General features: G+C 41.1%; 1 protein-coding gene across 1 annotated transcript in view; it reads right to left on the reverse strand.

Annotated features, from left to right (window-relative positions):
- Nucleotides 1-24,079, reverse strand: part of LOC121933064 — a 43,233-nt gene that overhangs the window by 716 nt on the left and 18,438 nt on the right. The window contains exons 21-39 of the mRNA XM_042472287.1: nucleotides 23,199-23,344; nucleotides 22,954-23,081; nucleotides 22,398-22,530; nucleotides 20,701-20,833; nucleotides 20,128-20,283; nucleotides 18,777-18,903; nucleotides 17,114-17,325; nucleotides 16,124-16,286; nucleotides 15,153-15,232; nucleotides 12,434-12,594; nucleotides 11,375-11,537; nucleotides 10,598-10,752; nucleotides 10,436-10,514; nucleotides 9,904-10,062; nucleotides 9,297-9,638; nucleotides 7,913-8,034; nucleotides 5,465-5,580; nucleotides 676-802; nucleotides 275-418 (exon numbers count right to left, since the gene is read on the reverse strand). Of these exons, the coding sequence (XP_042328221.1) occupies nucleotides 275-418; nucleotides 676-802; nucleotides 5,465-5,580; nucleotides 7,913-8,034; nucleotides 9,297-9,638; nucleotides 9,904-10,062; nucleotides 10,436-10,514; nucleotides 10,598-10,752; nucleotides 11,375-11,537; nucleotides 12,434-12,594; nucleotides 15,153-15,232; nucleotides 16,124-16,286; nucleotides 17,114-17,325; nucleotides 18,777-18,903; nucleotides 20,128-20,283; nucleotides 20,701-20,833; nucleotides 22,398-22,530; nucleotides 22,954-23,081; nucleotides 23,199-23,344 (2,846 nt within the window). The remainder of the gene's footprint in view (nucleotides 1-274; nucleotides 419-675; nucleotides 803-5,464; nucleotides 5,581-7,912; nucleotides 8,035-9,296; nucleotides 9,639-9,903; nucleotides 10,063-10,435; nucleotides 10,515-10,597; nucleotides 10,753-11,374; nucleotides 11,538-12,433; nucleotides 12,595-15,152; nucleotides 15,233-16,123; nucleotides 16,287-17,113; nucleotides 17,326-18,776; nucleotides 18,904-20,127; nucleotides 20,284-20,700; nucleotides 20,834-22,397; nucleotides 22,531-22,953; nucleotides 23,082-23,198; nucleotides 23,345-24,079) is intronic.

Genomic DNA, 24,079 nt, shown 5'->3' on the forward strand with positions numbered 1-24,079 from the left:
ATGGCATAGAACATTTGGAGAGATGTGTCTTCAATTTACAATATTAAGCTTTACACACATTTGTATCCGTGCACCAAAAGTGCCCATAAGCTACACAAATATGAACTGAGTCAGAGGAGGTTATTAGTATTCTAGCTCATCTTAAGCTCAACCATTCCCTGCTGTTCTGTAGATGAAGAGATTTTACTGCATAGTAGGTATGCTATGAATTAATATTCATCTGGGCATAATGTAAGTGCAAATTCAATGCTTATAAGTGAAGAAAGTCATGTACTTCAAATGAGATAGAGTCTTCTTGTGTTCTAAGTTCCTGATTCAAATGTTCCTCCTCCTTGTAGATCGTCAAGACTTGCACTGAGAGCTGGAAGAAATCCTCATTCAAGGCATCCAGCGTCTGCTCTAGCTCTGTAGTTTTCACCTGGAGATGAGAAGACATGCTATGCATTTTCAAACAGGGGAGATTTAGTGCCTGCAGCATCTCACATCATATGACTGAAAAGGAGAGGTATAGCAAGACTTGTTGGGGGAGCAGGAGCAAGGCTCTGCTAAACAGTGTCTGCCTTACCCCCCCCCCCTCAGTTCTGCTACAGAATGGAGGAAAAAAGGAGAACAAGCATTTATTAAACACATACATACATACATACATACATGTCTGGTTTAATTTAAATGAGCTACCTGGAGGCTAGAGAAATCTCCTTCCTGATCTTTCTCATTGCTGTACCCTTTCTCCACACTTTGCTCTGGATTGTCCAATATATTATGTAGCTCTGCTTGCAGGTGGAAGTTTTTGTAATGCTTCAGCCTGAGGGAATGTGAAAAATGCAAGCCTTGATTTCATACACTCTTCATTCATTTGGATCCAAAAGGACTGATATAACTTATCTCTTTATTGGCTGAATTAAAAAGGAGTGTTTGATAAATTTCATCTTCCACTAAGACAGTGGTTCCCAACCTGTGGGTCGGGACCCCTTTGGGGGTCGAATGACCCTTTCATGGGGGTCACCTAAGGCCATTGGAAAACACCTATTTAATTACAGTTATGAAGTAGCAATGAGAATAATTGCATGGGCTTGGGTCACCACAACATGACAAAACTGTATTAAAGGGTCGCGGCATTAGGAAGGTTGGGAACCACTGCACTAAGACCTGACACAATGCACACCTTCTGCTCTAAAGTGAAGACTGAGACTCTTTCAATTTCTCATTTCTCTGAACTCTGAAATATAGTTCTTTGCTCAAAAAGGTATCAAATTGCTTATTAAAATGTGCATATCACAATAAATAGATTTAGAAATGTGTACTATGAGAGGAAATGCATTTAGTAATATATACTTTGTATGACAATAAATTCAAAAATACACACGTTAACACCAAACACAAATTTCCTCATGATTTGAACCCTCATCCTTAGTGCAGAAATGGATGGTGATGGCAGAATACAAGTATCAGTGAAAAATGTTTGGTCTAAGACCCATTTATTTGTCTTCATAGCAATCCACAGTATTCATAAAACACGTCTCCAATACCACATTTCAATTTAGTTGATTTTCTTCCTATCAGTTTTCTTTAGCTTTCACAACCATACATAGAAATGGGAGATAGGATGGCCCAGACAATCCTAACTTTAGTATTCCATTCTATCTGGTTTTATTTTTGGAAATTGTAAATGTTTTATTGGAATGTTTTTTATGATGTTTTTAACTTGGTATGTTTTATATTGTATACTGTACTGTTTGATGTATCCATGTTGTAACCCGCTTTGATCTTTGGAAAAGCAGGCTAGAAATAAACAGTATTATTATTATTATTATTATTATTATTATACTTCAAGATCTTGTCTAGCTCCTTCAAAGCTGCCCTTCCAAATCCTAGTCTTTTTCTGATTTCTTGACTGCAGAACCCACTCTAATTTCTGACTGAGCCAAAGTATGGAAAATCTTGAACTATTTCAATGTCTTCATCGTCTACTTTAAAATTTCAGTAACCCAATACAGAAAGGAAGAAATTGGGGAAAGAATGGCAGGGTGAGTGACAGGATCCCTAAGGGTAAAAACGGGCCCAGACTTGGGAAAGCTAAAGTCAGTTAGTCCTGCTTCATCTTTTGATCATAGGCCAAATTTTCCTACAATGTTTGATTCTGCCGCTTCTTATTTGTGCATTCTTGTCATCTATTGTTAACAAGAAGTCCTGCTTTGGTGTGTGAGCAATTTACTCCTGGACTCCAGGAGAGAAACTTTCAATTTCTTCTTCTGCCTCTGAAGTTGGAGCATAAATTTGGATTAAGGTTATATTGATGCATTTTCCTGGAGTCAGGCTTTCTTTTTGCCTCAGAGAACATCAGAGTTGAATGTCCTTTCAGCTCGAGGCCAGTTTTATGATTAGCCACAACACTACTCATAGTTGTCTTTGGCTGTAGCTTGTTGAGTGCCCTTGGATCTTGGAGTGTCATCTTCTGGCACTGTCTCTTGTTTCATTTTAGATTGTCTCATCATAGGGTTTCCATAGTAAAAGATCTTCAAAAGAAGGTTTACCAATGCCCCCCTCTGTGCAGTACTAACAAGCATTAGCCATGGCAGTGATGGCGAGTCTTTTACAGACCAAATGCCCAAACTGCAACCCCAAACCCACTTATTTATCACAAAGTGCCATGTTCATCTGGCTTTCTAGTAACAAACTCTGGAAAACTCTGTGGTGGGGTGGCAGAGCATGTGTCTACAGAGAGGGCTCTGGGTACCACCTTTAGCATGTGTGCCATAGCTTCGCCACCACTGAACTATGGTGTCACTTCCGTTGTCTTTGGGGGATCCTCCTCCAATGTCAACCTCCAATGCTGCCCATTAACAGTTGAGTATGTTTAATCTGTCTCCTCAACAAAAACCCCTATGACCTCGTAGATACTACCAAAAGTACCGCTGCCATCAGCATAGCCTCTTGCTTCACAAGACCACATAATCCCATTATGGCAGAAAGGTGCTACCATTGGTTATTAATCGCCTATGGCCATACCATCCTGAACACACCTGATCTCATCTGATCTTGGAAGCTTGGTTACTAATCCATAACTGTAGGACAGAGAAGCCAAACCTCGCCCATAGAACTAGCTTGATGGAGCTTGATCGGTGTCCGACTTCCCCAGAGCTAAGAGGGTCTAGAACTGCAAAAGACCAGTTGCTCCATCAGCTGTCAGAGATGAAGGTTCTAGAACACACTGGCATAAAGCTATCTTATTGGTGCAGAAGAAGCAGCCTGCCCTCCATGTATTGTTATGGCTTTTATGCAAGCCAGAAGAACAAATGAAAACTCAGCTCAACAGCTGTTGATTAAAAACTAGGATACCAGTGATGCCATAATTTGCAGTAGCCACTGAAAAGTGTAGTCAGTCTACTATGTTTCTAGGATACTTAGAAGAAAATATGTGCTGGACATACTGATACTTTCTATAATTTACGTTATCTTCTGGACAATCAGAAACCAAGTGAGGTTCACAATGTAGCAAAATTTTGTTACATCTTATGCAAAATACGCTTCTAATTGGTTGGTGAAAACTGATATGTGTATAACATGACCTTGAATTTGTTTCTGAAATTGTTTTTAACAATTATTAATAACTGTATTTTGCAATTATTATTTTATCAAGTTATTTTGTATACTTGGTCAACGACCAAATAAATCTTACTACTACATATGTGCTGAGAACATATACAACTAGTGCAGTTGTAGGACTGATACAGATATCTGTGAGTTAGGGGAACTCAAAAAGGGGTAATACAGGGTGGATAACCTTACACACAGATGATCTCTAAACTGAGAAACTAAAAAAAAGACTAACCAGGAAAGTTAGGTACTTAACAATACTACAAAAACTTCTTTAAACCATAAGACTTCCCATCTAGTGAACTCTGCCCATGATTATTGTTATTTGGATTAATCAGCTTTTAATATGTAGTCTTTAATCTTATACTGTTTAATCTTGTTTTAAAGGGAGTACTGTGTATATATGGATGTATTTTAACTTTTTGTACGCCGCTTTGATTGCCTGGCAAAAAGCGGGATAGAAATTAAAAAATTATTATTTTATTATTATTATTTAAATTGCATGTGTTTACTATAATAATAGAATTTTGGGCATCCAATGGAATAATAATAATAATAATAATAATAATAATAATAATAATAATATGTTTTATTTATAAACCGCTATTCCAAATAGATCATAGCGGTGTACAAGAAAATTATATAACAGTACAAGAAAAATCTACAATTAAGATACACTGTATCTTCAGGCTTGCCCCTGATGACGCTGGGCCGGCCTGCTCTCTCCCTCAACGGCCGAAAGATGACAGTTATGAAGGGAGGGCACTCTGTCTTCAGGCCAGCCCCTGATGACGCTGGGCCGGCCTGCTCTCTCCCTCAACGGCCGGAAGATGACAGTTATGGAGGGAGGGCACTCTGTCTTCAGGCCAGCCCCTGATGACGCTGGGCCGGCCTGCTCTCTCACGGCCGGAAGTGACAGGTTATGGAGGGAGGCACTCTGTCTTCAGGCCAGCCCCTGATGACATTGGGCCGGCCTGCTCTCTCCCTCAACGGCCGGAAGATGACAGTTATGGAGGGAGGGCACTCGTCTTCAGGCCAGCCCCGATGACGCTGGGCCGGCCTGCTCTCTCCTCAACGCCGAAAGATGACAGTTATGGAGGGAGGGCACTCGTGTCTTCAGGCCAGCCCTGATGACGCTGGGCCGGCCTGCCCCTTCCTCAACGGCCGAAAATACGTTATGGAGGGAGAGCACCTGATACTATATAAACCATTTAGAAAATGATCATACAGTAAAAATATTGTAAAGTAGCCATAAAGTGAGGTATCTCACCTCTAAAGTTTAACAAAACATCAAGGGAACAATTAGAAATAAGTAAGGTAATGCTTGCAATACAAATGCAAGTCCATTTAAACTAGATATAAAGATATTCATGTGGTTTATGATTTTAAGTTTTATAAAACTTGAGTTCTGAAGATCCTGTGGCTTTAAAACCCTACGGCTTCAAGGAACTCGAAGGTTATGATGTGAGTTTTGCAGAACCTGAAGTTTGAAGATCCTATGGCTTGAAAAATCTTGAAAATAACTTTATTAAACAAAAGGGTAGAATCTTATGTCTTCATGAAACTTGATGAAATGGTCATTTCCAGAAAAGTTTACAACCATTTCAAGAGGTCTTATAAGTAATATGAGTAATCTAAAAGAAGTGTAAAGACATGGACTGATGAAGACCTCTTGATACAGTTGTAAAAAATTCCAGAAATAACCTTCTCTTCAAGTTCCTTGAAGCCATAAGATTCTACCTTTATGTTGTATCGTGTAACTGAAAATTAGTCCTGTTTTCTAATTCAAGCACTAATATAACAACAAACAAAAACATATTGGAATGGGTATTACTTGGGTTAAATACATCATCAGCCTCATTTCTATTACCTTTCACATAGGTGCTTCTCAAAGAAGCGAGGACTGAGCAACATTTGAATACCCAACAGTTCTTCAAAAATAGACCTCGCGGCTAAACAAACTGGGGAATAATTTTTCACAGTGTCCTAAAAGAAGCAGCAAGAAGAAAAGGAGCAAAGTTTGGTATTCTTCAACAGAGAATTCATCAAAAATACCGAACAGCCAAAAATGTTGTGGGGATGTTTCTGGGGTGGTGGGGATTAAAACTGCATTGTAATTGTCAGTTTTCTGTTCAAGGCTATGACATGAAAAGAAACTTGTTCAGAAGTTTAATTCACAAACTATAGCCTTTTGTCTAAAATTGCCCCAGTCACTCCTCTCTCTGGATATTCCTTCTTTGTCTCTTGACAAACCATTCAACAGACAGACTGTCTTTAAAACCGCTTTTGATTCCATGTAAGATTCAGAGGCAAAATCAAAATAATTAAATAGGTATGTTCCACTTCCTTTTGTGAAATCAACCCTTTTTTAAATACTCCCTCCAGAAAAGTCTGATAGCTGACCAGTCATGTCTCACTATACACCAGTTTTCTATGGTGCAAGGGCTAAGGGTCTTTGCTGTCATGTACAGTGTGTGTAGGGGGTTGGATCCATGTGGCAAATCCGCCTGAAATCCTCACACTCTCCAAACACACCATGAACCAAAGACCTGAATACTGCCGTGAACATTTGTCGCAGTGCAAGGATGCGGGAAACTATATACATGAAGTCCAGCATCTCATGCACACAACATTCCAGAATGAATTATAGGTAGGGTTGCCATATCCATCCTCCACCAAACTGGGACAGGGTGGATGTCCCACCCCTTCCTGGCTTCACAACCAATCAGAGAGTATTCCGGGGTGGGATTTCCAGTCGCAGTGGCCGCAGGGGCTTGTAGTCACCAGTAGGAACCCACCGCGACTACAAGCTCCAGCGGCCTTTGTGACCAGAAATTCTGCCCCCGGAAGCCTCTCTAATTGGTTGCGAGGCCGGGAAGGGGCAGTTCCTCTTGCAACTACAGGCCTCAGTGGCCTTTGCGGCTGGAAGTCCTGCTCCTTCCTCCAGCCAGAAGCCTCTCTAATTGGTTGTGAGGCTGGGAAGGGGATGGACGTCCGGCCATGCTTCCTGGGGCTGGGGAGGAGGACTGAAGGAGGAGGAGGAGTGGGCTGGAGGGCAAGGGCGGCAAGCTGGAGGACGTGAGGCTGAAACCCATGATTGTCCCGCCTAAAATCGGGACATGGCAACCTTAATTATAGGGATAATATTTTCATATCTACCCACTTTTATATCTGGAAATCTACAAAAGTCAATTGGGCATCATCATCCTTATCATCACCATCAATAGCCCACCTTTCCCCCCAAACAAGGACTCAAGGTGAAATCTGGAAGAGCCCAAAGATAGTTCCAAGTGGCCAAGCTGGTAGTGCCTTGCTTGTAAAATATTCACTTAGCGATGATTCTTAATAATAATAATATGTTTTAAGTTTTATTATTATTCTTAACAATAATAATATGTTTTAAGTTATAGCTCTTCGGGTTGAGACTAATACTAAGGCTATAGTGAATGTCAACATTTCTGAGTGCCCCCGAGCCCTTGGTGGCCTGTTACTTCTATTCTCCCTTTCAGGGATTCTTTAGCTTGAGGACAGGAAACCCCACCTGAGTGGCTTCATGAGGACACTACGGCTGTATCCACACTGCAGAAATAATACAGTCTGACACCACTTTAACTGCCGTGGCTCCATCCTGTAGAATTTGGGAATTGTACCAGGACAGAAAGCTAAATGTCTCACGAAACTACAGACCCCCAAAATTCCATAGCACTGAGCCATGGCAGAAAGTGGTGTCAGACTGGATTATTTCTGCAGTGTGGATGCAGTCTGTATCAACTTTTACATCCTGGTGCCCTTGAGATGAGACATGCTACCACTCCTGCTGTACTTGGCCAGCATGCTGAATGGGAATAATGAAAATTTTAGCCCAACACATGTGGAAAGCCCCCGGCTGGACAATGCTGACATGGAGTTTCCTGTTCTCACTTTAAGGAACCATGGAGGTGGGGAGAAGCCCAGCCGCCGCCAAGACTGAAGAGAGGACAAACTTCAGCTGTTTTTTTTCCAGCTCTGAAATGGCTCTGCCAACTTCATACTATGAAAAATGGGTAGTGAAAGTGAGTTGAGGGTTTGAGCTTTTCAACTCAGACCTAGCACAAAATTTGACTCCAAGCCAAACCTAAAATTTTAGCACAGTTGTGCACTATGTGGATCTGCTCACAAACAGTGGAAAGTTCATGTAATTTTAACCTTAAACTGTTTCTTTTTTTAGGGGGGGGGAATATTTTGTATATATGGTGTATTCTTTTAACATTGTAAGCTGCTTTGATTGTTTTTACAAAAAGTGGGGTAGAAATAAAAGTTTGTTTGTTTGTTTGTTTACCTTCTCGGCTTCTGCTGCTGCTGCTTCCCAAGAGCATTGGAATAAGGCATTAGCTAATGCTGCGATGGCTGTATTGAGCTCTTTCCAAAAGCCAGTGTTCTTGGGGATGACCTTCTCAGGGCCTAGAGAGAAAAGAAAAGGTTAAAAAAAGGCCCATGCCATTACAGTTATTGTAATCCTTTAGCTTTAACATCTGCTCCTTATAAGGAAGACTGTTTCTTTGCCTGTTTCCAAAAAACAATGTCCAAGGTGCTACGTTATGGTTTGCATTTTGTACTTGAGGAATCCATAGCAGTGTTGCAAAAATGCAACACTGCCCTGTCAATGAATTGCAAAGACGCCCATCTGGGCACTGAACTATTTTTAAAAGAGGAAGATGCCTGGTACTACTGAAATTAGATACTGAAAACTGACACAATTGCAGAGGTCACGAATAGCAAATAAATAAATAAATAAATAAATAAATAAAATGTCAAAGGAGGTAAGCTATCTTTTGTTTCCATTCTTGCCTAAGCAGGGAAGTAAATATGGGAGGTTGAAGGAGCTGGAAAATATAACACGAAGAAGGAAGTGCTGTGCCAAGGACCTGCTACAGAAATAGAAATTAGAAATCCCTGCATCTAGTTATGCAGAAAAAACTATTATTCAATCACAGGGCGTAGCAACCTGATTTGAATTTGATGTGACAATTCTCAGCGTTTCATCATTATATCTCATGCTTTCAAATAACCCTGCTGCAATCTGAAGTTCCATGTTTTACATGTGGAAGTCCCAGTTTCTGTCTGCTGTTGTTGTTGTTGAGTGCTTTCATGTCATTTCTGACTTACGCCATCCCTAAGGTGAACCAATTATGGAGTTTTCTTGGCAATTTTCTTCAGAGTGGGTTTGTCATTGCCATCCTCTGAAGCTGAGAGTGTGTGACTTGCCTAAGGTCACCCAGTGAGTTTACATGGCTAAGCTGGGATTTGAATCCTGGTCTCAAGAGTCACAGGCCAATGCTCAAACCACTACACCATGCTGGCTCTTCAGTCTATGGTATCTACAGTAAAAAAATCTCATTACAAAGAACACAAGGATGCTTCACAGTCAATCTTGCCTACAGCATGCTTGTTCCCCATGCTCTTCTGTCACTGGATGTGTTTTTCCCAGTCTCCTCCACACTACTAGGCAAGAGAGACAAAGAATCATAATAACATTAGCATACAAGGTAAGCAGAACTCCATCATGTTCCAAAGAGGAAGGAAGAAGCTGATTCGGGGCTGCTTTGTTCTTTGCAAAGCACAGTCCTGCCATCAGGTGGCAAGCATTAGAAAGACATGCATAAAACTTTGAAGAGCCTCTGACAAGGTCAACAGGAAGACCAAGGACCTGACAGCATCAATACCTGCTTTGATGTGAGCGATGGCATTCACCAGGACCGCTATGAATCCACCGGCATTCTCCAGGTGTGATGAAAGGATGTAGAGGCACCTATTATTAGCATCATAGTAGAAATCCCTGGCCAACTGAAGAGGCTCCTGGACCTCCATGGGATCTTGTTTGGGGATTGCTTGAGCCAACAGAAGTACCAGTCCTGGGAAGGTGAAGACTTTTCCCAGCAGCTTAGCCACAGTGCAGCCAAAACGATAGACCACAAAATGGCGAGGAGACAAGCTGGCCAAGTTGGTGGAAAGCACTGTACCAATGCCAGGCCCTGGAGCAAAAGGACTGCCATCTTCTTTTATCCCTGGAGAGATGGGAAGGTAGTGTTGAAATTCTCCTGATAAACAGTCCAACTACCTTTTAAAGCTACATAAATTTTTAAAAGAAGTCTAAGCATTCAAAATAGGAACTGGTGAAAAGAGCATAACCCTGCTGGCATGTGTGAATGCACATATGACTCTAGGTTGTCTCAGGAGTTTATTCTTCATCTTAGCATTTGAGACAGTGTGGAGAATTTCAAGGATGATTTGATCCAAGAAGGGAATAAAAGAAACAATCAACTTCATCACCTGATGAAGAAGGGGAGTGAAGAGGTTGTTGTGATGCCTCCAAAAACTGCTTGATTTCCTGTAGAGTCCTGGCAAGAGGAGATGTCGCCATCAAGGCTTCGACTTCCAGCTCTGTCACACAGGCAAGCATGGCGCTCTTGCTAGTCTGCAGATCCCGCCCTGATGAAAACAGACAAGCCTACAGTGATGCCTTTGGGGGCCATGATTTCATGCAGATGAATACATAGATGGGGAGGGGAGCTATTATGTAACATGCAAGACAAATTTTCATTGCCTAAAATGATCTGGTTCATAATAGATGCTCTGAGACTTCCAGACAGCACATGACCCATGTTGCCAGCAAGCTAAGACCAAACTAAGATAAGTTGCTGTGGGAAATCAGTAATCAATATGATGATGTGGGAGATCCTGTGGATGGGGGTGTATTTTGGTTGATGTGGCTATGCTGATGGGAGAGGGAGTCCAATAAAATCTGAAAACCTTCACATTCCCCACCCTGGCCAATAGTCTAGTAATAGGCCATCTCGCTTACCTTGGTCTTCACATCCATGGGAACTAGGAGAAGCCCTCTTCCCACTGGAGAGGACATGATGCTGCAGCACACCTGCATCCTATAGGGAACAATGTTAAAGGATCTCGGGCTAATTAGAGGAAGAAATACCAGAATTTCCCAAAGGAAGACCTTTACTCTTACCAAGCAGTGCTGCTGAGTTTCTGCTGGCTCTCGGATGGGCACCCCATCATGCCCCTGGGCCCTTTCTTGCTTTGCCATCACTTTCCCACAATGGACTTTGCGCAGCAACATTCCCAGTGCTTTCATTAAATCTGTTGCTTCCTGCCACTCAGAGCCTGCAAGACATTTACATTAACAACAAGCTCATTCTGCTTCTTTGGACTGGTAACTCAGAAGGCGTGTAAGAAGCTGGTGTTTCTTCAGACATGCATTAGTATACCCTTCTCCAAACTAGGGCCCTCCAGATGCACTGAGTACAACTTCCATGAATCCCAAACATAGTCACTGGATGCAGTGGTTGAAGATAAAAGGTACTGCTTTCTGGAACGTCATAGGCCACATTGGAGAAAGTTGTTTTAGCTGCTTTTGGAATAGTGTAGCAAGCCCCATGTGTCATTCAGTGTCATAAAAATCAAAATTCAAAGGCATAGTTGTGTTAGTATGCAAAATCAATATGCAAAGGGATCTTGCAGCATCTGAAGAAGTAGGCTCAAGGCTACGAAAGCTCATGCTACCAACTTCTATCTTTCAGTTAGTCTCAAAGGTGCTACAAGGTCCTTTTCCATGTAAAAGTCAGAGACAAAAGTTTTAGTCTGGAATATCAGATTACAAAGGGATCTTGTAGCACCTTGGAGACTCACTGTGAAGGAAGGTGTGGCATGAGCTTTCCTTGACTTGGCCTGCTTTCTCAGATGCACTCCAAGTCTATCAAGTCTCCCTTTCCTCCAGATCTCTCACCTGGATAGCCCATTGCTTGCAACACTCTAAAAATCTTGGTTGCAGAATTCTCACTCTGTTGGGTCTCCTTGAAAGGGCTGAAAGGGACCTGGGTTCTGTCCCTCAAAACTTTTGCTCTTTGGAGGTCTCTCAATTCACCCATGTTGAGTGTCTGTACCATATCCTAGAAGAAGAGAGCAATGCCTGTAATGATTTGCCACTCTCCTTTATTTCCTTGAACCATTTTACCCCTATTCTTCAGAATAAAAAGCTTACAGGGGATAATAAAACATTCCCTGCTCTCAGTGTACAATCTAAAAGCATAGAAGGATAAAAGGAAAGGGAGGAAGGAGAAAAAAGGAATAATTCACAATTACAATTCATAAACACAATTAATGAGTGTTAATTACTATCATTTGGGAACGAATAGGGATGTTAATTCTTTGCTAAATTAGTTCTCAAAGGGAGCAATAAGCAACTTTAGCAATTTACTTCCCACTGTGAGGAAGTCTTTGATAACTGTAATTTTTGATGACTATTTCCATTTTGGGACTTAACTGGTAATAAAGTCACACATGGGCTTTTTGCACAGAAAACAGCATTTTTTTGTGCTGAGAAAAAAGCATTTTCTTTGCATAAAAAACCTTTCTCTGTGCAAAAAAAAAAGCCCCCCAAATCAAACTGAAAGCATAGCAAGGACTCAGCTACAACACTTTCTGCACATAAAATAATATTTCTGCACAGAAAAGGCTGTTTTCATCTTCCCTAGAACAACTAGAACTGGTGCCAGGTGGGGTTATTTGTTTAAAGCACTACTGTGTACTTTACCTAGTAGAGGTCTTCTAGTATCTCAGGTGAGAAGGGTCTTTGTCAATGTTGCTATTTTCAGTCCTTTAGAGGAGGTGGGGGCATTTTAGTGGCTAGTTCTAGCCTAGGCAGCCTCAATAGAGTGCTGTGCCTTTTTGCAAACACCATGAGAGATCAATGAGCCAACAAGGAAAGACAGGACAGAATTTCTAGGATGCAAGTATTATTGCTCCCTCATGGTCCCCCCCCCCCCCCCCCGGTCAAGGTACTGACCAAAAGGCTCTGGATTTTCTGGCTGATCCCTTGGTAAAACACCAGGACATCTGCCCGATGTTTTGCGAGTTGTGATGCAAGGTGCAGATTCTGATCCTCCAGTTTGTCATACAAAGTGCGGACACTGAAATCTTCCAGATCTCTTATTGCGAATCGGTCCCCTAGAAACAAAGAGATATTAACCCATTCAATATCTGATGACCTTCACAGACTTTTGTTGTTGTTTTTCTCCAAACCATTTTTTTAAACTTATGGTGACCCTAAGGCAAACCTATCATAGGGTTTCCTTAGCAAGTTTCTTCAGAGGGGTTTTTCCATTGCCATCCTCTAAAGATGAGAGGGTGTGAATTTTCCAAGTCTCACTCTCTATTATTTCTTTGCATTTGGGATGGAAGAAAAGGAAGTGCAGAAACAGAAGAACTCTTCCGGTACTTCTGCCTTTCTGTATTATGGTTTTAAAAAAAGGTTTTAAGCTGCATCTACACTGCAGAATTAATGCAGCTTGACACTGCTTTAATTGCTGTGGCTCAATGCTATGGAATTCTAGGATTTGCAGTTTTGTGAGATATTTCATCTTCGCTATCAGAAAGCATTGATCCCACAACAAACTACAGATCCCAGGATTCCATAGGATGGAGCCATGACAGTTAAAGTGGTGTCAAACTGCATTAATTCTACAGTGTGGCAGCAGTCACAGACTCTGACTGTTTCACTGGAAATTCAAACTGGATGGGAGCTGCTCCAAACCTAAGCTATCCCTTCGGTTTACTTAATGATAAAAGCAGATGAACCTTATGAAGCAACCTAATGTCTCTGAATGGAAAGTAGCTCACAAATGTGATAAAAAGAAAGAGATTGACCAGACCGCAATATGATCTGTTTTTCAATGTAAATGACCCCCATCTTTGAACATCTAGATTTATCTCAAAAAACCAAAATAATGCAGACAATACTTTATATTTTTCATAGCATCTTGAGTGAGATGCCCTAGATATATACAGAGTGTTAATTATCAGCTATTATTAGTTCATGTGTTGGGCATCTAACTTGTTGGGACAGTGAGGCTGTAATAGTTTCCTGTTAAGAAAGGGGCACCATTTAAACTATACTTCTATTGTTGCAGTTTTATGAAGACTGGTTCAGAAATTACCTTTAGCCGCTTTGTCTCTCAGCCCATTGATCTGCTGGGACATGCAGTATTGGGTGTGATCTAAAACAATGTGGACTGCAGCTGTGGCAACAACCTACTCTTATGAAATATCTACATTACACATTGCAGAAGTGGGCAGCACTCATGCAAGTGTAGTACTCTTGAATTATCAACCCTATCTCACTTGATGGCCTTTTCATACCTTACAGGCTAGCAAAACTGGCTGTGGCTTTTTCCAAAATCCAGATTGATATTGAAACCCAGATTTGCCTTCATCAAAGGTATGAGAAGTTCATTGTTTGATGATAGCTCCCAGAATCCTCTAGCTAGCACAGTCACTAGAATTTTGGAAGTTGTAGTACAAAACAAAAAGCTCTTCTTTAAGCTTTGCTTGTTTGTTCACACTTTTTATGTTTTCACATATACACTTAAAAACACCTCATCTAAAAATGTAATATGACAATTGTCCAAAGAATCATAATTTAGTTTCTGAAACAGAACTGGAAACATGGCAATAAACTGCATCTTGTGCATCTTTAGCCAAGCTATTCTTTCAGAGTGGAAACACCACCCTCTTCTGGATCCCAACTGTTCCTGCAAACTGAACAGTGAAATATCCTACCTTTACCATCTCACAGTTCAGGCTCAGATTCCCAGGAGAGAAATGGAAAACCTATTGAGTTATTAGGCATCAGAAAAATGGCCATACATAAAAACATAATTGTCCATTTAGAGGAGGTGTCAGCAATGTATTGATCCATTAGGCTGAGCATTCACTGTTGGGCAAAGTATATTATCCACTCCATCCATCTGCATATCACTACTTCAACAACCACCCTCCATCAGACTCTGAAAAAGTCCAGAACACTGGACACCAGAATATACTGTATGTACCATGAGTGTCAAAGCCCTAGATCTCCCAGGAACACAAAATATGCACAAGATTTAAGAGAGACTTTCAGGTGCACAAGAAGCAGTTGCCATTTATACAGGGGGCACCCAGAAGCGTGCCACATTAGATGGTAGCTTCTGTTCTAAGACAGCATAGAACCTTCTTCAGGGTACTGTGTAACAACTCTGGGACAACAATTCTGTAGAAAAGTGTTTTCTTTAAGGTACAGAAGATGCCGCTGGTGCCAGAATCAGAATAAAACTACTTGCTAACATTTGCATGTTTGTAAAGGAAGCAAAATCTAGGTTGAGCTTCTCTTATCTGGAATGCCAAAATCTGAAATATTCCAAAATCCAGAACTGTCCACATGGGTGGCTGAGATAACAACAGCTTTGCTGTTGGATAGTTGAATGTATGCAAACTTTGTTTCATGCATACAATTATTTTAAAAATATTGTGCATAATATTATCTCCAGGCTATGTGTATAAGCTGTATATGAAACATAAATGAATTTCATATTTAGATGGGTGTCATCCGCAAGTTCTCTCAACATGTATATGCAAATCTTCCAAAATCTGAAAAAATAATCCAAAAATCCAAAACACTTCCAAGCATTTTGGATAAGGGAGACTCAACCTGTATGTAACATGTACCCATTCATCTCTAGACCTATTACCTATTCCAGAAAAACCTCTTTCTCCAGCATCAGGTTCCTCTCCAGAGCCACGGGGGCCAAGTGCTTCATAGAATTGGAGGCTACAAGATCAAGAAGGGAGAAATACACAAAAATTCAGAGTCTGGTGGAGAAGTGACCAGGTCCATGGTATCCAGCATCCTGTTTCTTATAGTGTAACATGTTGCATAGTTACAAGTGGCCTTCCAGGCTGCTTTTGAGGCATCTGCTATATACTGTTTGGCCACCAGTGCCATTTAAAAATAGGAGAGAGGATATTAAACCCCTCTGCAAAATCTAGTTGCTATCAAAGTATCTCTGCACAGAGACAACATGCAAAACCTTACTCTAGTATCAGAATGCATGTCTGCTGCAGGAACTTTGCGATGGTTCATTCGAATATGCCAGGCACAACCAATGCTCCAGTTAAGTGATGCTCTCTCATATGTGACCCAGCTCTGAAGTTTTCCAGATTTGATTAAATTTCTCTTTAATGTGGGAATTGTGCCAGCTGCAGAAAACAAATCCTCCAAATAAGGGATTGCTTTATTCTATTTCTCCTTGCAGCATCCCTGTGGGTCAACATAATTTCTTATTGTACAGAGGGGAAACAGAGGCAAAGAAGAGAATGAAGATAATTATAGCGAGTGAAATCTATTATGCAGGCGCCAACCAGGCTCTTGCAGACATGACAAAAAGCACATGATCTATTTATATTTAAAAACAAACATCAGCAAGCAAGGCAGAAAAGATGCAACATGTTGAAGGACCCAAACGTGAAACTAGACAACAAAGGGTGAGCCCATGGTCTTCAGGAGCACTTGTAGGTTGAGAGAATCTATATGTGACTAAAGTCTTTTCTTCCCAGCTCCTAAAACCTTGTTTCTAATTATATTTGAGCAACATTAGCTGAACCTATTGGTGAAATTGTTTGCTGTCCACAACACTTTGCTAATGAATGTTCCTGGACTCACCTCTCTTTAATCAGCACATATTCAGGTGGGATGTGTGGTTCTCCCAGGCTTCTCCATCGTGGCTTCCAGCTTTTCATTGGACTTGGAATGGAGGTGGGATGCCTCAAAAGGACAATGAGGCCTGTCAATAACGCTGTCAGGAAACCCAGGACAAAAATCACAGCTGAAAGGGACAGAAAAATGTCATGGTGACTAAAGGAAAAGAAAGGGCTCACTATAACTCATGATCACAGTACCTTTGATGGTCAGAAATGACTTGGTTTGTGCCGCAATTAAAAAAGTATCTTGCCACAGTGTCCATTAAATCAATTCCAATTCCAGGTTGTAACCCAACAAAATGTAGAAAAGTCAAAGGGTGTGAATACTTCTGTAAGACACTGCATGCGCTAATGTAGAATGAATACTTTAATAGTTCCTGTATATTTGTTTTCATGTGGATGGAGACACACAGTCCATTGCAGTTTGAGGAGGATCCCAGAAAGCTTCAGGGAGTGGAGATAATCTCTTGGAACAAGTTCAAGGAAACAATGTTGTGTGTGTTTCTACTGCATTTTGCAGTATAGTCCTGATTTAAAGGCAATACCCTATTCAAGTGTAATGGTCAGCTAGACTGGAGAATTAGCAGTGCTACTGATGTGCATTCATGTATATGGGAGAAGTTTGGAATGTGTAAAATCCATTCCTGTATGTCCATAGGTATTTCAGCTCCTCCACATTCTGGCATAATGCTTAAACATTTCCATTGTTTGCCCTTTAGGATTTGCCCGTGTGTATGGACGTTGATTGAGATGGTGCAGAAACTAGGTTTAGTATGTTTGTTTTGGGGTAGAAGAAATGCCAAGCCAAGCTGTATTTATTTCTGGCTATTTTGAAATGCGCATTTTAGTTTAGCAGACTGGATAACAGAAGTCAAAGTAAGTTAACATAAAAGACAATATAACCTAGGCAGATTCATTCCCATCCTTGGGGGAAAACACATTGTCACAATACCTGATATAGCTGCCCAGTCTGGGGCGACATTGAGCACCTGGCGCTTCAGGACCCCATGGCGAGTCAGTTGGTATGGAGAGGAGGGCTGGAAGGAAGCTGTGAGAGGGTCACAGACCATGCTATCATTGTTCACCACCACAATTAGCATCCGTTCCTCAATGGCATTATCCCAGAAGACGTATGTCCCGGGTTCCAGGAAAACATGAGCAAACCTGAAAAGTGGAGAGACATGCTACCCTGTATTCCATAAATATATGAGATGACCAAGAAGGACATATCTTCAAGCAAGCATTGTGTTAAACAGGGCACAATCTCAAATCTACTGAGATGATGGAGACACGTTTGAGATGGTACGCCTTTTGTTTCGTTTTTTAAATAAATAAACTTGCAGACTCAAGCACCTACATCTTAGATAAAGAACCATGAAGAAGGAGGCAACTATAACCCTGTGTGTAAGCTTCTATTCATCCCATCTCTGCCACCAATTGTGAGGACCTTTTCCTGTCTCACTGTTATGGGAGCAAATCTGAGGATCTTCTAGATGCCCTCATGATTCTTGTGTGAGACTCTATACATCATCTTACCACTAGACCCTATCTCTCTTGAATAACTGCTGCCACTACAGACACAGTGTGTCTGAAAACAAGCATTTAAAAAAAATTATGTAGCATTCCCAGAGAATTTAGTAAACACAAGTTCAACATAAAGTTAAAGATTACTTAATCAAAATGTCTAACATCTGACCGACACTAACTCAGTACCCCATGACAAGTCCTTCACATCCTTCATCCATATTCCTAACTTTGACCCTTGTATCTTTCATCCCCTCTGATTGATATGAAATTAACTAGTCTCTCTCTCTCTCTAACCCTGATTATTTTATGCTGGCTGTATGCCATAATAAATTAATTCAATTCAACCCTGATTAACTCCCCTAACACCTCTAGCTTCCTATCCTAACTGACCAACTTTCATAGCCAACAACATTTTAAAAATCCCATTCAAACACTAATGTTGTATGTTCTCCCACCTTCCCAACAGATCAATTACCATATTGCACATATTGTATAGGACACTCCAGTTCTTGGGGAGAAGGGAAAAGGCTAGGACATTTTGGCTCCTCAGGAAGAATAGCTAATGCCCACTCCCAATATCCACAACAACACTTTAAGACACACAAAATCAGTTAAGTTATTTTGGTATGTGAGGCAGAAAATCCTTCAATGATATCTCTCTATTTTTAGCAGTATAAATATAACAATAAATGTAATCCATTCTTAGTGTGTTGCTCTTTCATCACATCAAAATCTCTTGCCTGAAGCAACTGTTTCTTTTCCTTATGGCAGGGCTGAACCTTCCAGATATTAATCATATATATTTAGTCTGGACAAATTAACAGAAAGCAAGCAAGTCACATCAGAAACAGCAGCAATTATATGCTAACCCACATTCCCTGGGCCACATATCCCCCTGCAATCTAACATTTAAAATTTGAGCTAATCTATCAACTATCACTGGATACCCCAGGAGAGTGCCACCACTGAGAAGACTTTGCTCTCCTTTCCCACCGATCTAATTTTAAAGAAAGATTTGTGTGGGATCTCTGAGTATTTAGGATCTTAAGGAAGGAGGTGGCCTTTGTACAATATAATCAGAGGAATACCTGGAAATGTTGACCTGAGTCTCTCGAATGAGGTGATCTAGCCTCCTGAATGCACCAAAATCCCAGTTGGCATTGCTGTTGTAGAGATGTTGCTTCTGGTAGACAGGATAGTGACTGGAAATTCGATCTGGAAAGAATGACAGCAAGGTTAAGACCAACCAAACTGTCTTGGCTATATATAAAGCTAGATTTAGGCTACGTACAAACATGTATTTTGGTAGTCCATGCTCATACTTTTTTGGTTAGATCTATAATTGTCCCAGGAGACTGGAACTCAGGAGCAACTAGGTCTTTCCTTCTCCAGTAGAAGCTCACCTAGGTGGAGGCACAACCCCAAAGTTACCTCCTCTTTTCCTTGTCCCACACCTAAGCTAACTGACCCTTGCAATCATCACAACAAAGCCAAGATGATGATATGCAGAGTGTTGAATGGCTGGCTTTTGTGACAGTGACAATGCCACCTCCCTCCCCTTCCCCTAGACAGCTATGCAGTGCTCATTGACTGACAATTGTGATCATCATAAAGCCATTCCCAACCTTTGCTCAGTGCACTATTTCAATGTGTTTTTAAAAACAAACCATGGCTTTAAATAGGGTCAACAAATCAAAGTTTATCAACATGCTGGGGGTGTCTGATTCTGAAAACTAAATTGTCAGAATTATGTTGAGGGAAGCCTCCCAGAAATGTGACTTGTCAACAAAATTTGGTGAACTCTCCTCACATACCTTATTTCAAACTGGAAGGGCTATTTTTAAACAGGCTAAGAGTCAGCATGGCATAATGGTTTGTGTGTTGGACTATGACTCTTGAGACCAGGGTTCAGTTCCTGCCTCAGCCATGAAACCCACTGGGTGGATGTGTGCCAGTCACATGCTCTCACCTTCAGGAGAAAGCAATGGCAAACCTCCCCTGAACATATCTTGCTAAGAAAACTTCATGATAGGTTCACTCTTCAGGTTGCCATATGTTGGAAATGAGTTCAAGGCACACAACAGCAGCAGCAGCAACAACAACAACTGAGGCGTATAACTAAATTGTATCTTACTGTAGAGTTCAGTAAGTGGGAGAAGGGCAATGTGGCAATCTGAACCACAGAAGTTCCTCTCCACATATACAGTCAAGAACATGTCAGCAAATGCATGGTGAAAATGGGAAGCAAAATTCACCCTTCTTTGACTTATAATAGTGAATCTTTTCTACTGAAAATCAATGGTCCAACATAACTGAAGACTAAGGATGTCACTGCTGACAACAGTGGGATAACAGCTATTCTTACTTCTGTCTTTTCTGCTTTTTAGATAGAGGAAACCACACCAATGATGGCAAATGAGTATAGTCATAGTTGCTCACCATGAGGGTTGATGCTCAACTGGAAAAGGATAGTGTCTCCCACTGCCAGACATGCAACAGGGTTTGGGATTGTGGGTAAAAGGGGAGTGTGTTGGGACGATGCAGCCTCTTCATCTCGCCGATGCCTTTGTCTAGGAGGAAGTAACCCCAAATCTCCTGGACCAGAAAAGATGAGGGGAAAAGAGGACTGGTGTCAAAGAAAGACAACAGAGGCAATGAGAATGAAAGAAAGGTGTTTTGTTGTTTTGGAGGGGAGCGCATACTGGACCACTGTCTTATATAGATGGACAACTTTCCTGGCCTCAGGAGGCTCCAATCAATATATGGATTGAGGGAAATCACATTAATGATCAGTTCACATGTGGATACATTTGCATCACTTCTGACCCACAGACTGAAAATACAGATTGTCTCCATTGCAAAATATCACTTCTGGAGAGAAATGAAAGTTTTTTCCAGGATGTCTTATTGGACATTCATTCATTCAAATGTGCAAATCATTGTTTCAAAGTTAAAGAGTATCTGCATTCATTTCTACAAGGAAGATTCCATGGACAAACACCAATATCTTACCTGACAAAAAGGCATCAAGCATTTCGGAGCTGGAAAGAAGGAAACCAAAAACTCCACTGGGGCTAAAGAGAGACAAATGGACCTGCTGGCTTTCCTGAATATGTTCATCTGGTCCCAGAATATTTGCTATCTCCTGCCAAGCACAGCATAAACAAGGGAATTACTGACAATATGGCTGCACTTGATATGATTTGGAGGTTGTCAAGAATAGGGAAAGGAGAAGTAGAGAACATCCACACATGGCCTCTCTCTGCTTCTCAAGATATCCAATCAGTTCCAAAGAATTATTTGCAAGCAGATCAAAGGGGGTCTCTGTATAAACATCCCCACTACGTGAATAAGCTCATGTTTAAAACATTGGTACCCAATATTACTCTAGACTCCAACTGCTATAGAAAACACAAATAAAACATGAAGCCCTCCCAAGAGGGAGTTCTTTGCACATGGTCACTGCTGAATTTTATGACTGAGCAGAGTTCTGAAACTGGTGTTCATGGCTAAAGGCTAAAACTAAACATTTGATGAAAGACTGGGAATTCAGGTCTCTGTAAATTTCTCTTAAGCAGCAGAATCAGAAGTGAAAGGGAAAGGTTTGGAGAGGAAAAGACATAAGCAAGGGGCAAGACATCTTAAATCTTTATCCTGTTTGCCATTTCTTCCTAGATCATATTCTCTTACTATCCCTCTGTCTTCTGGGAGATCTGCTGAAAAGTAGATGGGTCAGGGGACTGTGAGGGAAAACCAACAGTTGAGGAAAAGGTTAAAAACCATATCCATTGCAAATCACACCTTCTTCCTCAGTTGTTTTATATTTTGCAATTTTCAGGAAACTCCATTATTGTAATAACCAGTTTGTTTGATGAACATACTACTCAACCCACTAAACCTAACCTTAGTGCTATATTGGTCAAGGCCTTTAAAATTCATGCCACGGAAGAAAAGTAAAGAAAATGTGATCCATGACCATGTGTATCCTCAAAGGTTGTTTGAGTCCCCTTTTTAATTTCTAGAAAATATATTTTTGGGGGGAGGGGGGAAGGTTTTTCCCCAAATGCCCCACAATTATCTTAGGGGATAAGGTATAATATTGTCATATTTTTTGCCACCTGGCTTTTAAAAGTCAACATCAGATTCACTTACTGTTGGAAAAAAGGTCCTTCCTGCATCTAGAATTGTGATGGTGAAACTGTCCTCAACTCTCCCTAGGAATATTTGGGAAATATTTTCGAGGAATAGAAATTTTTTAATGAGATGCTGGACCCAACAGGAGAGCACGCTAAAGTTCCTTGGAAAGACAATGAGGCTTCTCAACTCCTTTTAGTTGGCCACCTGTTCCAAAAGTCAGGAACCGTTCTCAGCATGAGGGCCAAAATTTGCTTTTGTCAGTATTGCATGAGGCCAAAAGTGTAGGGGGAAAAATGACCAGTACATATTTACTTGAGCTCTTTTGGCCAATGAGTAATCTTAGGAGTACCATCTCAATCTCTGAGGATGAGAACAAAAACTACAGAAAACGTAAGAAATCATAAAATCACAGGGAACACAGAGCAGGAATCTGGGGAATCACAAGGGAGCAGATTTGGATATGAGGGCTTGTGTTTCTCCACTCCGGACACAGAGAAACTCCAAGTCTTCACTCCATTCTTCTGCATGCAATCCCACATCAGCCCACCTCACCCCTGGCATTCTCTACTTACTCTTTCACCAGCCCCCTCAATGTCCAAGAGCAACTCTCTTTCTGCACCGAATCTCATGGAAAGCTGCGGTGATCTCAGCAAACACAGATGATCACAGACCTCTTCAGCAGAGACATACTGTTCACAATGACAGCTGGGAACCAGAGAGAAATGCAGGGTCTGAGTGATTTCCTTTTCCTTTTCTTCTAACACTTTTGAATATTATCCTTTAGGAGTTTGCTTGTACCACCCACTTTGGGAATCACTGGTATAGGGAAATGTAGTCATTCAGACAGTCTGGACCCAAGTGTGTGTGTGTGTGTGTGTGTGTGTGTATGAGACTTTATAAGTGGTATTAAGCACCTTGAATTGTGCCTGGAAATGAATTGGTAGTCAGTGAAGTAGGTCCAGCAAGAGAACTCATCATCCTTCTAATTCAATGTCAAATTCATTTTGTGATGAGCACTACCAATAGTCAAAATGTGGAGTACCTGGCTTGGATTTAGACACCTGGCTAAAAGGAAAATTGATTTTTTAATCACTGCCCAGAAATGTTTGTCCAGAAGATAATGCTTACATTCCAAGTTCAGCATGGAGTTCTCCATTCACTGGATCACAGACTGGGGAGCAGTTATACTGCTCAGGGAACACACACATGCGGGTGGATGCCAAGCGGATCTCTCCAGGAGCACAACGTGCCTCCACCTGCAGAAGAAAAGGCAGGCAGTAAATCAGGTGGCTAAAAGTTTTATTAGAAAGTGAAAGAGCATTGCATGCATGCCTGTTTATCCAACCACAGTACAAATAATCTCAGTGCATCACCTGGGGCTGGCAGTCTTGGTCACTGTTGCTGTCAGGTGCTTTCTTTCCTCTTTCATCATAGTAAAGGTATCCCACTTGGCAGATGCAAGAACCATCCGACTCCTGAAAAGCCCGATTCAGACCATGGCAAGTACAGCTGGTACTACCTTGAAAGAAAGCAGATTGTGATATATAAAAGCAGAAGATGAGGTCAAAAGGCATTCTTCTTCAAATGCACACTTAAAATCAGGACCACTGTTATCCTTACTCCTCCAACAGTCATGTTCATACCAAACTTGAAGCCAAGTTCAGTCATCCAGGAAAAATTGAGTCCTTGTACAAATGACTTTGATCAAAAGACCCATATCATAGCCCCAGCATGACTGAATGGGCTGTTTCCACATTTCCAATATCCATGTAAAGAAGTGGTGATGAAGACAAAGTCAGAATGTGGAAGACATTTATATAAACCTCTTCCATGCCACCTCAAAAATCTTTACTCCGTTTTCAGATAAATCTCTCTGCAGTTAGATTTGCAGTGAATTGGAATTTTACCCCTTCCAGGAAGCTATCCCTCTTTTTCCAAGGGAAAAGCAGCCTCCTTAACTTTTAGAACTAGAGGGTTTTATGCATCAGGAAAGGATTGTGCATCTTATCTGGAGGTTGGTCTTGTTGCTATCATATTTTCCTGGCTCAGTGACATTTGCCAAACCAGCCATGTCAAAGATGTTTTGAAGAAAGACCTTGGGTAGGAGAGTAGTTGGATTTTTGAAAGCATTTGCAGAGAAAAAACTGAACGACTCCATCTCCAAAAAATTTCCTCAAAAACATGGGAGAAGAAATTAGGAATTTTGAAGTGATCCAATGCTGCATTTACCCATGATTGCAAGGAAATAAATCCA

This window comes from Sceloporus undulatus, chromosome 6, assembly GCF_019175285.1.
Source record: "Sceloporus undulatus isolate JIND9_A2432 ecotype Alabama chromosome 6, SceUnd_v1.1, whole genome shotgun sequence".
In the NCBI taxonomy this organism is placed as follows: Eukaryota; Metazoa; Chordata; class Lepidosauria; order Squamata; family Phrynosomatidae; genus Sceloporus; species Sceloporus undulatus.